The sequence below is a fragment of the Peromyscus eremicus genome, chromosome 19 (assembly GCF_949786415.1).
Source record: "Peromyscus eremicus chromosome 19, PerEre_H2_v1, whole genome shotgun sequence".
In the NCBI taxonomy this organism is placed as follows: domain Eukaryota; kingdom Metazoa; phylum Chordata; class Mammalia; order Rodentia; family Cricetidae; genus Peromyscus; species Peromyscus eremicus.
Window position 1 is genome coordinate 46,099,700 of NC_081435.1, and position 19,230 is coordinate 46,118,929.

Here is a 19,230-nt window from a genome sequence, read left to right on the forward strand (position 1 = left end):
TTGTCTTAAATATTTTACTTCTTCCTGTGTTTTCAATCAAGAGGGTCAATATGGCCTCTGTTTATCCTGGTTGAAATCAAAGTCTTAATTTTGTTTTAAGATGATGAATTCTGAACATTTCAAGCCAGTACAAAAACAAACTTTGAGTATATGAGTTCAGAGGTATAATCTGAAATTTATATGCAAAAAATAAATTCATTTATGCCAGAGAGCAAAATAATTAAATGCTAGCCCACCACAGGCTTCACGTGAGTTGTCATTCATTTCAGTAAGACATCCCTGTTACCCTTATACAAACTGACTGGTAGGCACCATGTATTTCTTGGGAGATGGCATATGTGCTTCATCTGAAGGTGTGATTAAGCATATGCATTCTGAGGCTATGCCTCCTATGTTCAAATTCTCCTTTATTTACTAGCTTGTTGGATTTGATTAAATTACCTTGTTTCGCTATGCACCACTTTTTGTTTGGTTGGTTTTTTATAAGAAAAAATTTAAAAATACTATCTTTGGGCCTGAGGAGATGACACAGTGGGTAGGTACAGTGATCGCTACCCAAGAATAATGACAGGAGTTCAGGTCCATATCATCCACATAAAAGCCACATGTAGTGGTACATGTATGTAAACCCCATGCTAGAGCAGAAACAAGGAGATCCAGGCAGTCTAGCCAATATGTGAGCTCCAAATTCAGTGGGAGATCCTGTTTCCAAATCTAAGGTGGAAGAGTGTTGGGGGACGACATCCAGCATCAACCTCAGGCTTCTATAACATACACTCAAAGGTGAGCACACCCCCAGACCCCCCATAATTAAATTTTTTAATTAAATTAAAAGATGCTTTCTTCATATTATTAGAGTGAAATACTTTAAAGTACCTATCAAAGCAAATGTTCAATAAGTATCATTTCTGAATGTGACATGCTTTTCTACTTAATATTTATGCTAACAGTCTAACATAGGCACACATACATCCTACTTCAGTGAGTATATTATATAAACTTAATACTGGATTGCTACACTCCGACTGATATATGTGCATCCTCCTGACTCTTTTTGCTGCCTCTCACTTCCCAGCCTACATTCTGTCTTGTCACCCAGAATGACCTTTGTGGAGAACTACTTTCAAGTCCAGAAGTCACTCAAAGCACTTCCCCCAATGCAGACCAAAAGAACAGCCTTTTGCTTGTGGCTTTCCAGACGCTGTACATTCAGATCCAAGTTTTTTTTTCTTTCTTCCAGCCTTGTCCTGTCTTTCACTGACTGTATATTATGGCCACTCAAGATAAATGAGGGCCCGAGGACATTTACGGACCCTTACTAAGCACTTCTTGTCTGGTTTCTTCCGTTTGGAATCCCACAGGCTCACAGTGCAGCTGCGCTATGGCTTCTATTGTACTGTGCCATATGAAACCCAAAGAGCACAAGGTCAAGTGGAGAGGAAAATCCTCTGCTGTTGAGAGACTCACAGCCAAGTAAATATGCACACATAACACAAGGATAAGTGCAGTTACTCTACAGAACTTGGACAAACAGCAGATACAATGAAAGGGGTATATGTCTAATTGTCACAGACAAAGAAGTGCAGAAGTGACGGCCGTGCAGATTAAGGGTCTGAACTGTCCAAAGACTTCTCTTGAGAAAATCTTAGAACCATATTCTATGCATAGGGAACAGACAAACTTTAAAGGGGTCAAATAAAAAAAACACTAGAAGTAATTATGATATTTGGGGTAAAAACATGTCAAAACAGGACATACAGGGTCTGATCATTCAACGATGTAACAAGCAAGTTGGTGAGAACGCCACAGAAGATTTTTGTTTTGTTGTTTTTCGAGACAGGGTTGCTCCGTGTAGTTTTGGTTTGGTGCCTGTCCTGGATCTCACTCTGCAGACCAGGCTGGCCTCGAGCTCAGAGATCCGCCTGGCTCTGCCTCCCGAGTGCTGAGATTAAAGGTGTGTGCCACCACTGCCATCCAGCACTACAAAAGATTTTCTGGTCAACCTTATATTGTCACAAAATGACAATGAGGAAACTGGTGTTGCTTACAGTTCATGTCACCTGAACCAGAGCAAGAAGCGAGTGCCAAGAATCCTAAATCATCCCCCCCCACACACACCCATCAAGAACAGTTCCAAGTGTGCATATCCTTAGCCTGGTTTCATGGGTTTTTCTTTTATAGCTATAGCACCTTTTCTGTGCCAGACACTGGCTAGAAACGTCCTCAATTAATTCTCTTCTCATTAAGATGAGATGCTTCCAAAAGTTCCCATTTATTCCAAGTTCCCCTAGAGTAAAAGTAGCATTAAACTTCACCTCCATAACTTGGTTCTCCCATTTGAAAGTTAAGTTTGATTAAGTAACTGCCACACAGGTCTTTTTGATAATCTGGAGTCATTAAAACTATCAATATCATCATCTATGGGATGCCGGGCATTACACGATTGTCATTTAATTATCACAGACACCCCCTGCCTGTGTAGCAGCAGATGTCAGAGAGGGCATGCAATGCCACCCCAGGGTAATATTAACCTTTGAATTTTTACTCCAGCCAGTCTTCCTAAAACACAATAAATAATAGTGGATGCCGGCTGTGTAGCAGGCTCACGGATCACGCGTCAGGTTTTACTATTTTTGATCATCCCGATAACTCTCTGAGTAAACTACAAGGCTACATTCACTTCTAGAAACAGGTACTATTTGTTTTGGATATTTGGGTAAAAACTGTATTTGTTATATAACACGCGACCATCTCTACACAGATGTATTCAATTCCTTTCAACAAACTCCTACATAGCAATATTTTATTACAATTAAGTTTTATGAGTTTATATATGATATGGCAGCTTTGCATAGCTTCCAGTCCTGGTAATTTCTAATGTCATCTGATCTGATGTTGAAGTAGGTAAATAACTTATTCAGTGGATGTAAACAGAGAGGCTTAAAAACAAGGAGATGGAAGTCGGGGTCTTTTCTAGATGAACCTTTTCAGGAAATGATTTTCTCCCAAACCCAAGTCTTCCCTTGATGGACCTCGTCTTCTTAATGGCAGTCAAGATAAAGATGTCATCTGAGCTAGTGCCAAGACATAAAGTTCTCACAGATCTGGTATTTCTCTGATGCCCATTTAAGGCTAAGTTTAGCTTAGAGGGTGCAAGGTTATAAAATGGTCTCTTAATGACCTTACCAGAACAGAAATGCGTGTGGGTGCACTGGTGAGATGCGTCTGCTCACTGACTCATAAGCATATGTGGGTTTAACATTTATATTCGATAATATGTCTTCTTTACAATTTCCATTCTACTAAATCTTCAATGTGAAAGGAAAGGGTAATGCACTTCCGAAGAAATAAAAAGCTGGCTTAGTTCACTACAACAATTATAATTGGTTGTGGAACTTAAATAGTGTTATAATAAGATGAGCCATAATATCATTTATAATATCAACGTAGGGGATAGTCTGATGGCATTTTACATTACATTTGCATTGTGGACAAGGGAACTGTTCTAATTCCCTACAGTTGAGAAGTATCTCTGGGGTCATTACTTCTTTCCATTCCTATTATGGAATCTACCATAGGCACTGTATCTTTGTGTTTAGAGAGGATTTCCAGTTCTGGTCCTTATATACACAGCTAGCTTCTTGTGAATAGGATATACAGTATTTCTTCACAACTAGATTTCCAAGTACTCAATAGTTGTTAAGTTCTTAACAAATATTTGAGGGAGTAAAGGTTAAACATCCTAAATAAATGTAATTCAGTTGCAGTCACATATTCTAATTTATGGCTGAGAAGGTAAAAAGGAATAAATACCAAAAGCATGAGAAAAATACACATTTATAATATTTTAGAATAATAAAAGATTTTCCAAACACACTAAACAAGGAACCAACCACAATAAAGCTTTTCCACGGAAATGAGCAGAGTGCATCAAAGTCTCTGTTGTTTCGTCAAATGACAGAAGACAGTCTGCCCAGACACCTATGATGGAGGGACTGAGGCTGGGGTCTTGAGTTGGACTGCAATCTTGTGTCCTCTGAGTTTCATAATCTCAGTGCTACAGGCTGGACCTGGGCCAAGCTTCCTCGTCCGTGAGATTGGGAGACGGCTTTACAAAGATTGGCTTGGTATAGACAACGCAGACTCATCCCCCTCATAGCTGTATGAAGTGCAGCCATAACAGCTCATGGTACGTTCAACAGTGCCAGAGAAGGGCAGCATGAGAGTGCTTCAAATTACAGAGGAGCAGATTCTAGTAAGAATGGAAAGGTCTTATTCTTTGAAAATACTTTGTGCACAATAGGAATAAGAGACTCGATTTATTTAGTAACTAGATAGTACTTAACCTTGAGCTTAGGAATTATGAATAACTGAAATTTCTCCTTTTATCTCATATTGTTTTCCAAATTATTTTATATTATATACATATTACTATTAATTAAAAATATAATAAAGTACAGTTTAAATAAAAATATTACATAGACATTTCTTGAAAGTATCAGATCTATTGCCCACAGATGTCTGTAGGGTACCAGTTTATTCCTTCCACCACATATTTGATATTTCTGCTCATATTATTTAGTCTCTGTGTTACTAAAATACTGTAGAAACCCACCATGCATCCATTATAATACACTCCAAGTCTTGGAAATCAACACAGGTTAACAAGTGTATGAGTTCTCTACAACTTGGGTTTTGTCTATGTAACTCCCCAAATCCAAAGAAACTCCAAGACGGCTCTCTTCTCGTTTTTGAGAATACAGACAAGGTCCAAGTGCTTTTGTGACTACCACTATTACCTTATCTCCTGACATGTGAGGGACTGAACAAACATGCAGACAATTCAAACCTCATTAATAAGACTTGAAGTTGAGCCGGCCGGCGGCATGCCTTTAATCCCAGCACTCGGGAGGCAGAGCCAGGTGGATCTCTGTGAGTTCAAGGCCAGCCTGGTCTACAGAGCGAGATCCAGGACAGGCACCAAAACTACACAGAAAAACCCTGTCTTGAAAAACCAAAAAAAAAAAAAAAAAAAAAAAAAAAGAAAAAAGAAAAAAGAAAAAAGAAAAGAAAAGAAAAGACAAAGACTTGAAGTTACAATCATGCTTGTCTACTCTAGTGGTGACTGTGTTAAATGTGTTGAAGAAGGTGCTGCTGTCACATTCATACCAAACCAGATAATATGGGATATGTACAGATATTTTTTTTTGTTTGTTTCTGAAGACAAGGTCTCTCTGCATAGCCCTGGCTGTCCTAGAGCTCGTTTTATGGACCAGGGTTGGCCTCTAACTCAGAGATCTGCCTGCCTCTGCCTTCCAAGGGCTGGGATTAAAGACATGCGGCACCACCATCCGGCTGTGTGTGCATACTTTAAATGTGCAGGTTAGGTAAGACAGCAACAGTGTAGTATTCATGGTCATTCAGGACATTGACAATGAAAGCCCTGCAGGGAAACAGGAGTGGGAGCCTTGTGGCTGCAGGGCTCCAGGAAATACCAGAGTACTCTGCCTCAGCATCCTTTTGGATAATGAGTTCACACATCTATCTCTACAACTGTATGATTTTATGAGAACTGCCCAAACACAGAACTGATTCTACATCATTTTCCCTAAAGGCATGAAAGCTTTGCTATTACACCCAGTACTGCTAGCAACTTGGTCTCACAATCCTGTGTCTTTGCAAATGAATACCTTAGAAGGATTTTTCTTGAAAACACTGATAGGTTCAAAAAGCAATCCTGTAGTCCCTCTTTTTAAAAAGCACCTTGTTTTGGTAGTTTGGGGAAGGCTTAAATTTTAAAGACAATGTCACTAGGTATCAGGATATTTGAAGTTTTATAGAATTAAATGCTTTTCTAAGAAAAACATTTTTTACATGACAAAAATAATCTGTAGTCACAGTTTATGTGTAGCTAAAAGGGTGGAGCATATATTTTTACCAGATGTTCTACAGAGAAAATTTAATCATTAAATAAGCATTCACTGAAGTCAAAGAGATTTTGAAAAGAGACTGTGGGCAGACCACATCAGGAATCAAATAATCATTTTAGTGTGTCTAAACATCCTTTATGTAGACTCACTTATTTCCTCTCTGCCTCCTTGAAATTTCTGTTGATGAGTAATAAGCTGCTTTCCGTATGGGGGACACTGAGGCCTGCTACATAATGCTCAAGTCTGTTTCTGCTTTTTCTCAGGTGCATGGGAAGTAAAATTTTTTTTCATCTATTTCGTGAAAGAAGCAAAAATAATTGAATACTTTTATGTGCTTTAGACACAGCTGAGCTGTCTGCGTTTTACAGTCAGCATGTGACCACAAGGCCTCTCTCTTTCTGCTAACTATAAAAGGTCATTGTGTGTATCATAAAGACGAGCGACTCCAGAGTTTCAGCTTACAGCTCCAAGACTCAAGTTAAATAGCTTAATCATGCCAGTCATTAGCTACCCTCAGTTTTTGCCTGAATCCAGAGAGCAGTCTGCCAGAACCCGGAGAGTTGCAAAAGCAGGCCTGCTCTATGCGACCCCTGAGCCCAGGAGGCTAGTTTAAAGGAAAATTATATGTATTCTACATTAAGGAGGGGAAATGCCCTTGACTTTATGAAACTCTTTTTTTCCTTATATAATAAAGAACATGTATTCTGAAATCAGTAATTGAGTAAAAACATCAACTTTAACTATAACCAGGCAAATTAGCCTATTTACTCAACATAAATGGGTCACTCCTCTTGTATATAGTAGTTACAATAGTTGTTAAGAGAGATTATGAACTCTAATCTTATAAAAATTATTATGTACATGTAAAAATTCTACTGAAAAAAAATGCGACCTTGAAATGCTAAAGTTCACGGTGGCAATTTAGGAGTGTAAATTCCTCACTGCTTGCTTGAAAGAAATGAAGCTCTTGTACTTTCATTACCGAAGAGCGGTAATGAAACACAATTTTCAGCAAGTTTTTAAGGTCAATTCATTAACTGATTAATTTTATAATTTCTTCTGAAAACATGCTACTGTACATGTAAAATGTACATAACTCTACTGGCATCCTGTCTAGTGAATGAGTAACTGTTGGAGAATAGTGATGTAATGCCTGGAAGCCTGGCCTGAAAGGACACAACCAACTCTGTGCTACTCAGGAACTAACTTTGAAATCTGCTTTGATGAAAGAGCTGTGGAATTTATGTGAACGACAGAAAACAGTGAGCTTCTTTTCCATTGGTCCTGATTGTGTCTGCATTTTTAAAGTTTATCGTCTATTCTAGGGTCTTTAAAACACATCGTTTAGGAAGTCTGTATTACTTCATTCCGATCAATTTGTGCTAACATTTCACAATTCATTTTCCTTTTCCCAATGAGAACATCTGGTAAAAGCTTTAAAATTCATCCTAAGACTAATGATAAACTCTGTCATCTGTGGAATGTACTTTAGTCCCAAGAAGTCTCTATTACATTAGGAATAGCATAAATATCTCAATGTGTGTACACACAGACATATGTTAAAAGTTGGCATATGTCTAACTTCTCATACTTCACCATTCTTATTATCAAGGCTTACCCTGAATACCAATATGACATTTTTGTGAGGATAATGAGTTTAGGTTTTAGTATTTTTTGGGGGGGGTTGTTTTGTTGTTGTTTTGAGACAGGGTTTCTTTGTGTAGCTTTGGAGCCTATCCTGGAACTCGCTCTATAGACCAGGCTAGCCTGGAACTCACAGAGATCCGCCTGCCTCTGCCTCCCGAGTGCTGGGATTAAAGATGTGCACCACCACACCTGGTGAGTTTAGGTTTTTGAAGTACAGGTTATCGTCACAATCCCAAGAATTCTTTGCATATATACTTGTAATATTTCATTGATATTAACTCCATAGACTTTAGTTTCCCAATAAAGTGCTATGTAACTTTAGATACCACCACAAGCCCAGGGAAAATAACTTGAAGATGTACATAACCATGGGATAATGTAATGTTACTTTTAATCTAAACTTACATTTACTCCCTTGGCTCGGTGCTAAGTAGTTGTTATTACATTCGATGAGGTTTAACTTCCTTGGTGGACTGTGGCCCCACTTGGTATCAGGCTCTACGGCTAAGTTTCGAGAGCATCAATGCTGGCCGTTCTCAGTAGCTAATAGGAAACAGGTTTAATTGCTATTGGAATCATTGTGAGCTGCTTTCATGTCGGCTTTAGTGACTGTTTATAGAGCACAGTGGTCAGCGCAGGATGCTTGCTTAAAGCGGCCATTCCTTCAACCCTCTTTTGTCTTGCCCAAGGGAAGTTCTGCTGGGTTCCGATGCCCAGCCATCTTTTGCACGTGGCTTTGGGAGGGTTTACCTCATACCATGCTGCAGGAATGGGTACTGAATCCAGAGCCAACATCGTAACGCTATCCTCTGTCATGGACTATTGTGCAGAACTCAAGCTTAATCCCACCAGCATGAAATATCTCTGAAGACTATAATTGACCAAGAAACAGTTAAAGAGAGGCTTCTCTCTATAGATGGAACAAGGATGTATGTTGCCTTAGTAATGATGACAGTCCTCATACAATCACAAAACAAACAAAACAACAATAAAACACCCCAAAACCCACCAGAGTAAGACCAAACGGAAGCCCACAGGAGTGCAGAGCCAAGAGGAATGGAGTAAGACACTGAAAGCCTTGATCACATCTGAGACGAAGCCCAGTAGTTCTGGACTTGTGTCACGGAACGTAGTGTGTGTCTTTATTGTTATGGCAATTTGTGTCAAATTTTGTGGGGTTCAGCTAGGGACATATTGACATTAATTTTTTTTACAGCAGAGGGGTACTCCCAATAGTGTCTAGAAAATAAATGAAGTACATGATGAGAATCTGCCAGGAGTCAGTCAGTCGGCATCACCCTGAAGCTATTGCTTCTGAAGTGGCTTCTCAGATTCAGACCAATGTAATGAAATAATATAGAATGCTTCTGGTTCTGATAGGGCTGCCCCAAATTTTACAATTCTAACTACTGGCACATAAAAAAAAATACAGTTCATTAAAATAACTACCATAGAATGGTTAAAAAAAAAAAGCATGCATACATCATTGTGGCATTACAGAATAGACTTTGCAAACAGAAGTCCCCCAGTCTCTTTTCCCCTCTTACCTCTCTCACACTGGGGCCCCGTGAATCCGTAGACACAAGCACAGCGGTTGGGGCCGATGCAACGCCCACCATTCTGGCATCCATTTTCACAGACAGCTGCACACAAAACATTGAGAAACAGCTCATTAAACAGTATGTCTCCAAAGCACAGCAAAATCCTGAAATGATGTGGCCAAGAAAACATTTTATATCCAACTGCTGCTCTAAAATGGGAGCGAATGAGTCTGCTGGGTCACTATGTCAGAGATGCTTCAACAATTCATAGATCTTATAATTAATTAAACATTTATTATTAAGTTTTTTTTTCTTTATCAGGTTCATAAGGACTGGCTGGGTCTGATGCCCACAAAAGTCAGAAGATCACTATTCAATATTATATTACCTATTCCTCTGGGACATCAGAGGCAAAACACATTGATGTGCCCTCCAAGTGAGGTATGTATCAAAAAATAAGAAGTTCAATAAGTAGACAGAAGTAGGCTGAAGGTGCAGCCACTTGGCTATTTCCTTGCCCATCATCTTTGTCCAGAGATCATGGGGTGATTTCTGCTCTGCCAATCATAGCACAAGGACACATACTTGCACAGAAAAGATTTTCTCCATCCTAAAGCATCACGTGTGTCAATGACCTCAGGGTTACTGTTACAGTCACACTTTTATACTATGTGCTATATAAACCTCAGGGTTAGCTGTTGCAGTCACACTTTGATACTATGTGCTATATAAACCTCAGGGTTACTGTTACAGTCACACTTTGATACTATGTTTTATATGATCCTCAGGGTTAGCTGTTGCAGTCACACATTGATACTATGTGCTACATGAACCTCAGGGTTAGCTGCTGCAGTCACACTTTGATACTATGTGCTATATAAACCTCAGGGTTAGCTGTTGCAGTCACACATTGATACTATGTGCTTTATGAACCTCAGGGTTACTGTTACAGTCACACTTTGATACTATATGCTATATGATCTTCAGGGTTAGCTGTTGCAGTCACACTTTGATACTATGTTCTATATGATCCTCAGGGTTAGCTGCTGCAGTCACACATTGATACTACGTGCTACATGAACCTCAGGGTTAGCTGCTGCAGTCACATTTTGTTCAACAGCATGATGCTATATGGCTCTGGAGGAGTGTGCCTTTCTAGGAGGCACGTCTTCTGCGTCCTTACCCATCACACGGAATGTTTCTAAGTAGCACTTCTGACCCACCATTGCCTTGAAACATGGGGCAGGCAAAAAAAAGTTAGAGGAGTCAATACAAAGGACAGGACAAGCCGAAGGAAGCCCATGAGAGTTGCAAGACAGACGGGGGTGGACAGAAATGTCAAAGAGAACAGGAACTTCCCAGAGATCTCTAAGGAGTGTGGAATTCTTGGAATCCGTTGCCAGGATTGGAAAGCTCAATCGTAAACCGTTAGCTAGATTTGGATCTAGGATTTCCCAACTGACCAACACATATATTTTGCGGAAGGAACCCCTAATTGAATGTGATTAACGAAAATGTAAGGAATCTTCTTTCAATGGTATCAAGTGGAAGGAAATTGGAATGAAAGCCACTTTCCCAGCCACATCTTGTTACTGTACCAGCCTTTGGAAAAGACACAGATGGGCTGGGGAGTTGGCTCAGCCAGGAAATGGACTTGCACACAAGTATGAGGGCCAGAGTTTGGACTTCAGTATCCATACAAAAAGTTTGGTGCCCCTGTAATCCTAGCATGAGGGAGATGGAGACAGGCAGATTCCTGGAGCTCCCTGGCCAGCCAGCCTACCTGAATGGTAGCTCCAGCTTCAGTGAGACGTCCCCCCTTCCCCAATAAATAAAATGAGCTACTGAGAAAGGCATCTGATCATCTCCATCCTCCAAATTCATGTATGTCTGCAATACTCCCCTGTCAGACAAAGACACAAATGGAAAGAATCTGTCTGCCCCTGACTGGAACCTATAAGCAGAAGGAGGCTGCTTCTCTTGAGTTTCCCAAACCCAGACAAGAGGACAGTACTGATGAAGGTTCAGCTCCTCCTTCAGAGGCTAGCCACTTACTTAGTAACCCTAACCTAATTTGTCTGTGCTAGACTACCACGTCCTTTTGTCTTTACAATGTGTCTGGAGGTTCAGAAAGTAAAATTATTGTTCATAAAATATTTATGTGAACATGCGACGTGGGTGAGCACCCATTTTAAAATGAGTTAGCCGATAGTTCTGACATTTCTAGTTTCAGATTTCTAACACTGTGAATATTGATATGGATCCTGTGAATGGAAAGTCTGGGACCCAGTGCACTGCCAGTCATTTGCTCCTGTTCCTGTCAATCACAGAAGAAGACCAGTTAGCTGGCCTTATCTTCCTCCAAGCACTGTGGTTACTGACGCAACCTCGCCCCATACCAGTCCTTCCCAGTGCCTTTTCTACCCCTTTGCCAGGCAGATGAGTATCCTAAGCAATGAGTCCTGTCCTCCATTCCAGCCTTCCCACTTCCCTGATCCTCAGCATGCCTGCTCATAACAGCTGGTGGTTCCCACCCACCATATTGTGAGAATTAAGTAAACCTGTATGAAAAGCCAAAGGATTTTTTTATACTCTTGGAGTGGTGGACTGTTTGTTTGTTTTGAGATAGGGTCTCCTTTTGTAGTCCTGACTAGCCTCAAATTCACAGAGATCTGCCTATGTCTCCTCCCAAGTGCCAAAATTAAGAGCATGTGCACCATACATGGCTTCTTTTCTGGACTCTTAACTGCTGGTTTTTTTTCGTTTGTTTGTTTTTTTTTCCTGTGAAATACGCATGAATTGGTGACTTGTTTTCCAACATCCAAAGATTGTACTAAAGAGCAACAACAAAAGAGAACCACCCTGCTATGATGGAGTCCAATCCCCTCCTCTCCTTACTTTAATGCTAGTCTTCATGATGGTTGACTGTGAGTTCTCACCTTGCTAATCGTGAATAGGGGTGTCCCCTCTCTCAGAAGAGGCCCTCAGAGTGCAACCACCTTTCTCTGTGATTTTTGGTCATGTATGCAACCTTGAATAGAGATCTTTTCATATTCAAGATGAGAGTTCCCAAGTACTGTAATGGGAGTGCTGGTGATCACCTAGGGGATTGCTCATTTCCTGGGATGGATGAAGAACTGGACATCTTCGAAAGAGGGAAGACTGAGCTACTGAGAAAGCCAAACCATCCCTTCTGGATGAGAGGGGCCCTAAGACTAGGAGTCTGCTGAACAGACTCTGAGCTAGGTGTTCAAAACACAGGGATCCTGGTTCATTCCTTTCCCCCTCATTGGTTCTGTTTAGATAATGGTCCCACGCAGGTTCTGCCTGCAATGTCTTCTGAGAACAAGAAGCCACCATCACAGGGACCCGACTTTCCCATCTACCCTCTAATTCTCTCTTAGAAACATGAACCCTTTCATTTACATGTTGCCTGTAGTCATCTTCACACAGTGGCAGAGTTCAGTGTTTGCAACAGAGAAAGCAAGCAGTGAAACATGTATTATCTAATCTTTGAGCTGGCCTATTCCTGCCTTTACCAGAATATTTTGGTTTGAACTGAATAGTTTTCTTGAGATTGTCTTACACCTTTATAGCATTGATTGGGAAGCTACATTTCCACCTAGAAGGCAGTATTAAAAATAATTAGGACAACCACTATGCGCTACGGCTTCAAATCTATTAGAGTAGTTTTAATTAAGGAAAAGAGAGAAAATGCCAAGTGTTGGCAAGGTGAGCTGAGCCCCTCTGCTTTCCTGTCAGGAATAACTCTGTAACAGAAAACAGGACAGCTCTTCCTCATACACTCGAAAAACAGAGCATCCCAATGTCTCCCACGCCACTGCTAAGTATGTATATAAAAGAATGGGAACCAGGACTCAAAACAGTTATTTGCAAAAAATGGTGTTGGAAACAGCATTACTCACAATAGCCAAAAGATGAATTAATATAAATGTTCATGAACAGCTGCATAAACAGTGATACATACACACACACACACACACACACACACACACACACACAGGGGGCGGGGGGGGAGAGAGAGAGAGAGAGAGAGAGAGAGAGAGAGAGAGAGAGAGAGAGAGAATGAGAATTCCTGACAGTAGTAATCTTTAAGAGGAAGGAGTTCTGATACATGCTACAGCCTGGATAAAACATGAGTTTATCGGGCTAAGTAACCTGAAAAGGACCAGTGAAGAAAGGACAAATACTGCATTTATACGTCCTTATTATTACACTTGTATAAAGTACCTAGAGCAATCAAAAGCATAAAGATAGAATGGCGGGTGCCAGGGCTTGGGGTGGGAAGGAAGTGAGGACCATGACCTCCCGGGTGGAGAGCTCCAATTTTACAGCACAGACACCTGAAGATGGGGAAGTGATGTCTGCCTTGGAACGTTAATGGTCTAATGCCACCGAACTGGAACTTAAAAGTTTTAAGACGATAAATGCCATATTATACATGTTTATCACCATGAAGAAACATTTTTAAACTGCAACAAAGATAAATAACATAATTAAAAGCAGACACCCATGTACACTTCGCATCGGTTCTTCTATGTTGGAAGTAGATAAACAGTTCGTAGGGAGCCCAGAAGTCTAGACTCACATGAAATGTGAATGAAGTAACGTGGATGATCTTTCTCGACGTGATTCAACATTTTCTAATGTTGTGTTCTTCACATGCACTTAAGATTATGTTAATTTTGGTTGGGCCAGGCAGTGCAGGACTGTACATCTCAGCTCCCGGGGAGGCTGAGATGGAGGATCACAAGTTCTAGGCCAGTTTGGGCCAGATGGTGAGTTCAAACAAAGCCTGGGTAATTTCAAAGTGAGAACCTGTCTCAAATTAAAAAGTAAAGAGGGCCAGGGCTCCATCTCGGCTACGGAAGGCTTGCCTATCATGCACGAAGCCTCAGACTCATGCTCAGTACTGCAAATTAAAGTAACCCAACAGACAAAAACAGCGTAAGTGCTCATGAAAGTGTCACAATTTGGTGAACATTAACCAAACGTATTCCCCAGGGATGTGTCACAGCCCAGGAGCTCCACTCTACACCCCTCTCCAAACAGGACTATTCCCTTATCATGATGTGATTCTCTCCAGTGAAGACAGTTTTATTAACTGGCACAGAGATAGAGCACAGTGCCAACCTGCTTGCCTGGCAGATGCAAGGCCCTGATGGTAACTTCCAGTACCGCAAGTGGGCAAGAGCTTTGCTAAGTCTCTTCCTTCATAGTGATAGCTAAACTTTTCAAATATTCCTGCAATCCTGTGTTCTGGTACTAAATGGATTTGAATAAATGGTAATGTGTGAAATTGGCTCTCATGGGGTTAATTTTGAACAATTCTAAAAAATTGTATGTATCGGGGGGGGGGCAGAGTAAAGGGGGCTGTAGAGTTTCCCAGTATCCTTTACTGTTTTTTCAGGAACGTATCTGTGTTCTGTGGCGTAAATACCCATGATAAATGTCAAACTTGATAGCACATCACTAGCACTCCACATTAACGGTATAAGGCACAAAAGTTGGAAGAATTCCTCCAGGCTAAATTTGTAACAATTACTTGTGAACTATGACGTACTAGATAAAACTATCTCTTCCAACGACCATCCATGAGCTTTGCAAGAACTTACATTCTGACCAGAACGAAATGGCCACTAAGTCACATTGTTTATAAATAAGTTGTTCCTAAGGTTTCTTACGTTGTCCACAGTAAGTCCCGATGTATCCCTTCTGGCACTGGCAATGGTCCTCAGCACAGGTCCCACCGTTCATGCATCTCACGCTACACTGCTGGACTGTGAAGAACACAAGAAAAATACAGATGTCAATCACCAAATTATACAGTCTATAGACTACATGTCTAACCTGATGACAAATATATTCTATGTAGCCTACTGATACAAATGTTATAACCCAACAAGTGTTTATCATTTGTTATTGAGTCCACACATGTGGATATACCTCTTACCACATGTGACTTAGTATATATTTAAATAAACTACCATTCCAGTGTCAAAGGAAATCCCTAGAAGGTGTTGGTGGCATAGTTTAGGGCATATGGGAGACACTCATATCCACTTAGACAGCAAGGCCTATGTGCCTGCTGCCATGATGGATTTGGAGTCAGACCTCGTGGAAGCTTGGAGACAGATCAAATCGGTTTAAAAAGCTTCAAAGTAATTATGAATAGCAAATGTATAGTTATATAATGTGTAAAGTGTATGGAGAAAAATAGTAAGGAGGAGGACGGTCCAGATTCAGTAGGAACTTAGATACAACATGCAGAAAAAAATAGCACTCTGATGTGATGTCTAGACTTAGCTTTGAAAAAACGAGAACCAGCCAGGCACGGGCAGTAGCAAGAAGCAGCTCCTGAAGGATCAGAACTCAACAACCTAAAGACTTTAGGAAACAGAAGGTGCAGAAGGTATCTTGGAGAGGCAGGCAAGGCCAACGAGATAAGGTGGGGCCCCTTGCCCACCAAAGGGTTAAGTATGTCCCAATTGCAGATGGAAGGAAGGGATTCAATAAAAGTGAAGAGATTTGATTTTAAAAGATGAACTGCTGTGTGAAAGGGAAACTTAGAGATGTCAGGAAGATGGGAGTCTGGAGGAAAGATGAGGATGACTTGAACCACATGGCAAGGAAAAGGTACAGTTGAAATATATTGTCTAGTAGAGCCCACATATTTAAAGAGTTACATGGAAAAAGAAAAGCTGCAGTTGTATAAACACTGGGTGGGTGACATGGCCACCTGCTGAGGCAGCAGCAGCTGTGGCCACGTAGACTGTGGTCAGCAATGAATTAAGAATTTCCTTTTGGAGGTGAGCTGTAACTGAGGAATGACACCCCAGGTTAACTTCTGGCTTCCATATGCACACACACAGGCACACATGTGTAAGAAAGTGTTCCAGGAAGTTAGTGATAAATCGTGCTAAAAAGCTTTAGCAAGTTCAAGCAGGATGAAGGTTAGAAGGGTTAGAAAAGTTCCTGATGGAAAGAAACTAGCTGTTCTCTAAAAGCCAAATGAATGTGTGGATGCCTGCCGAAACCAGGTTCCATGTAAGCATTCTCCGTTCAGGCCTGGACATTAAGAAGCAGCATTGCTTCTGTTTATGTGTTGTTGCCAAGTGTGGGTGTGAGCAAACAGAGACTAAGATAATAAAGACCCGAGGAAGGGTCTCTGGCAGACAATCTGGTAGGGGAAATGCGCTCCTGAAGGCACTTGACATCCTTGTGAGTTTGAATGGTAAGTCTGAAATCACTGGGAAAACACAGACTGTTAAAAACAATGAACCCAGAGGTTTGCGTCAGTGGTTCCTCAGAAGACAAACACATTGGTGTGCCTAGTTTGACTCTTATTCCTGAATCAGACAGGTTCTACATTACCCTTGTTTAGCAAAAACCTCTGGATGGAACCATTAAAATGTAACAATTTCATGCTCATTTTAGGAAGATTTAAAGCCTTTGTTTAGCCATTGAGCAGTTAAATAAGCTATTATTTCTGTCTTATGCTAATGTGATCTTAAACACTCGCACAGAAGGTTAATCTTGGACTTTGGAGTCCCACGATTTTCTAGAGACATGAAAAAAATACATTCTTAGTTTACTTGTTATAGTTACCTTCATGGAATTGTTAGGAATTAATATGTGCAGCAAAGTGAGTTAGCACATATAAAATATTTGGTCAGTATTTCAGTAAATATCTGTGGTCTTTCTAGTCTTCTCTCCCCATAGTTTAGACACAAAAAGAACAGAGGCTGCCACAGTTACACAAAATGACAATAAACACAGGCCAGCCTTTGGGAGGACAGGGTGAGCAAGCCTTAGTCAGGAGACTCAAGTCTGTGCTGCCTTGGGTAGGCGAGCTGGTTAGATTTTTTTCAATTTGACACAAACTAGAGTCATCCAGAAGAAATGACTCATTTGACTGTCCATAGTGAAGTTTATTGGACATTTTCCTGATTAATGATTGATGTGGAAGGGCCCAGTTCACTATGGAGAATACCACCTGGGCAAGTGGTCCTGGATGGTAAAGAAGGTAGATGAGAAAGCCGTGTAAGCAAGCCAGTGAGCAGCATTCCACCACGGCCTCTACTTCAGTTTCTGACTCCAGCTTCCTGGCTTCAGTGCCTACCCTGACCTCCCTTGGTGATGGGCTCTGGCCTGGGAGTTGTAAGATTAAACAAACCCTTTCCTCCCCCAAGTTGCTTCTGGTCATGATGTTTATCACAGCGACAGATATCAAAGTAGGGCAGTAGATTAGTTAATACATATGTGCCTCACTTTCCTCCTCTGCAAAATGGGATCATATCAGTATCAAATAAACGTCAATGAGAGGATTATAAAAATAAATAATTATAATAATAAATAATGTAAACTATTCACGCAGAATGTTGCCCACAGTGAAAGTACAGGAAGTTATAGTTATTACCAAGCCTTACTTCATGGAATCCTACCCATCCCACCACCTAGACACATCTTTTGTTGTCAATTAGCTACTCGTGGCAACAACTCTTGCACCAAGACTGTCTCAGTTCAAAACTTTAACGCAGGTCTGGTTAGTGAGAACCACCACCAATCCGTATCTTCTTCAAGGAGGACACTTGCCACTGGTTCACAGGCTTAAGGAAAGTTCAGCGAATATAGCCACAGAGAGGCAACATACTTGATTTTGCTCCACAGGTCGGGGATATTTGTCCACTGGAACAAGTACACATGTTGGGGCGGGAACAAAATCCATCTCCGCAACTGTTCCTGCAAATGGCTGCAGAGAGCACAACACGAGTGGGAATGAGTGACAGCGCCCTCCGTCATGTTTCAAAGCCAGAAGGCAATATCTTAAAGCCACAGGTCTGGAAAACTAGGGGATGATTAATGTTGCAACACATCTGACTTTTAGTACATAATAAAACTGCCCAATGGAGATAGGGGACGAAGTGTTACAGTTTCCTTGTGATGATGTACAAACAAATGAAGCTCTCTTAAAATGCTATAATACCAATTGATGCCAATTCTTTAATTTGATTATCAATACAAGTTGCTTTTTTTCTATTCAAAACTGGTAACTTTTGAATTCAGGACTCACCAAAGGAGGCAGTCTTGATCCCAGGGTGCTGGCAGTGGTGAGGAAACCCTGAGAGACTGAACATCTTAGACAATAAAACCCACTGCTTAAGAATGTGAAATTGGTAGACGGAGACTCCAGTCCCTAATGAGTTGGCCAAACGTCGGGTTCCCTGCACATTCCATCCCTGCTGGCTTCTGCCCTGCCCTGTCATCAATCTTCAGCCCCTTCCTGACTCCTCTCCGTTTTCCAGTCTTTCTTCTGCTGTATTATCACAACCTAAAACACTCCTGCTGCTCTAAAAAGACATTCTGATGGGGGGTTGGGGACTGAAGCTTCCTACAGCTGTGACTTCTAGTGAATATTCGGGTCATCTAAGCCAAGTCTAGGCTCACTGATACAGCACATACCACAGCCACTCAAAATCGACAGTCAAGTGCCTTGGAATGGGAACTCTCTCCCAAATTTAGTCAGGCCATTAAGGAGCTGAAAGATTTATCTCTATCTCCCCAGTTGAATTCCCTCTTTGAGCATGAAGGCTGTGTGCTGATTTGATCTGTCTCTGGGTACAAGAAACAAGAGAAGGGTCTGGGAATGTCCTGAAACAGCATGCAAATACAGCAATGTGCATAGGATCTTTTGCTGGAGAGAGGTCTTGGAGCTTTCAAAGAGACTTGGGACCCCTATAATGTAAGGCCGGCACTCTACAGGAGCAAACCGACTTGGTAATTGCTTTCCTTTTCTAAGATCCTCCTTTAGCATCTGCATAATATGGACAGTGTCTCAACTAGTTATCCTGAATGAAAATACTGTAAAAATATTACGGTCTTAAGATTTTTTTTTTAAAAAAGGCAAGAACATGCCTTCCAACGTAGAATTAATACTTCAAATATATTAGTTTTTGACCACCAATAATTTTTCTATATCAAATGTTAATTAAAATACAGTTTTATTTCAAGGGTCCCTCTTTCTTAGCTGGCAGGTGAATCTGGGCTTAAGTGTAGCAGCCCCATTTAGGTCTCAAACCACAAGAAGGTTT

At 40.9% G+C, this 19,230-nt stretch overlaps 1 protein-coding gene across 1 annotated transcript in view; it reads right to left on the reverse strand.

Annotated features, from left to right (window-relative positions):
• Fbn2 (fibrillin 2) overlaps positions 1 to 19,230 on the reverse strand; it is a 216,533-nt gene that overhangs the window by 193,358 nt on the left and 3,945 nt on the right. Inside the window, exons 3-5 of the mRNA XM_059246115.1 lie at positions 17,793 to 17,891; positions 14,824 to 14,919; positions 9,125 to 9,220 (exon numbers count right to left, since the gene is read on the reverse strand). Coding sequence (XP_059102098.1) covers positions 9,125 to 9,220; positions 14,824 to 14,919; positions 17,793 to 17,891 — 291 coding nt within the window. The remainder of the gene's footprint in view (positions 1 to 9,124; positions 9,221 to 14,823; positions 14,920 to 17,792; positions 17,892 to 19,230) is intronic.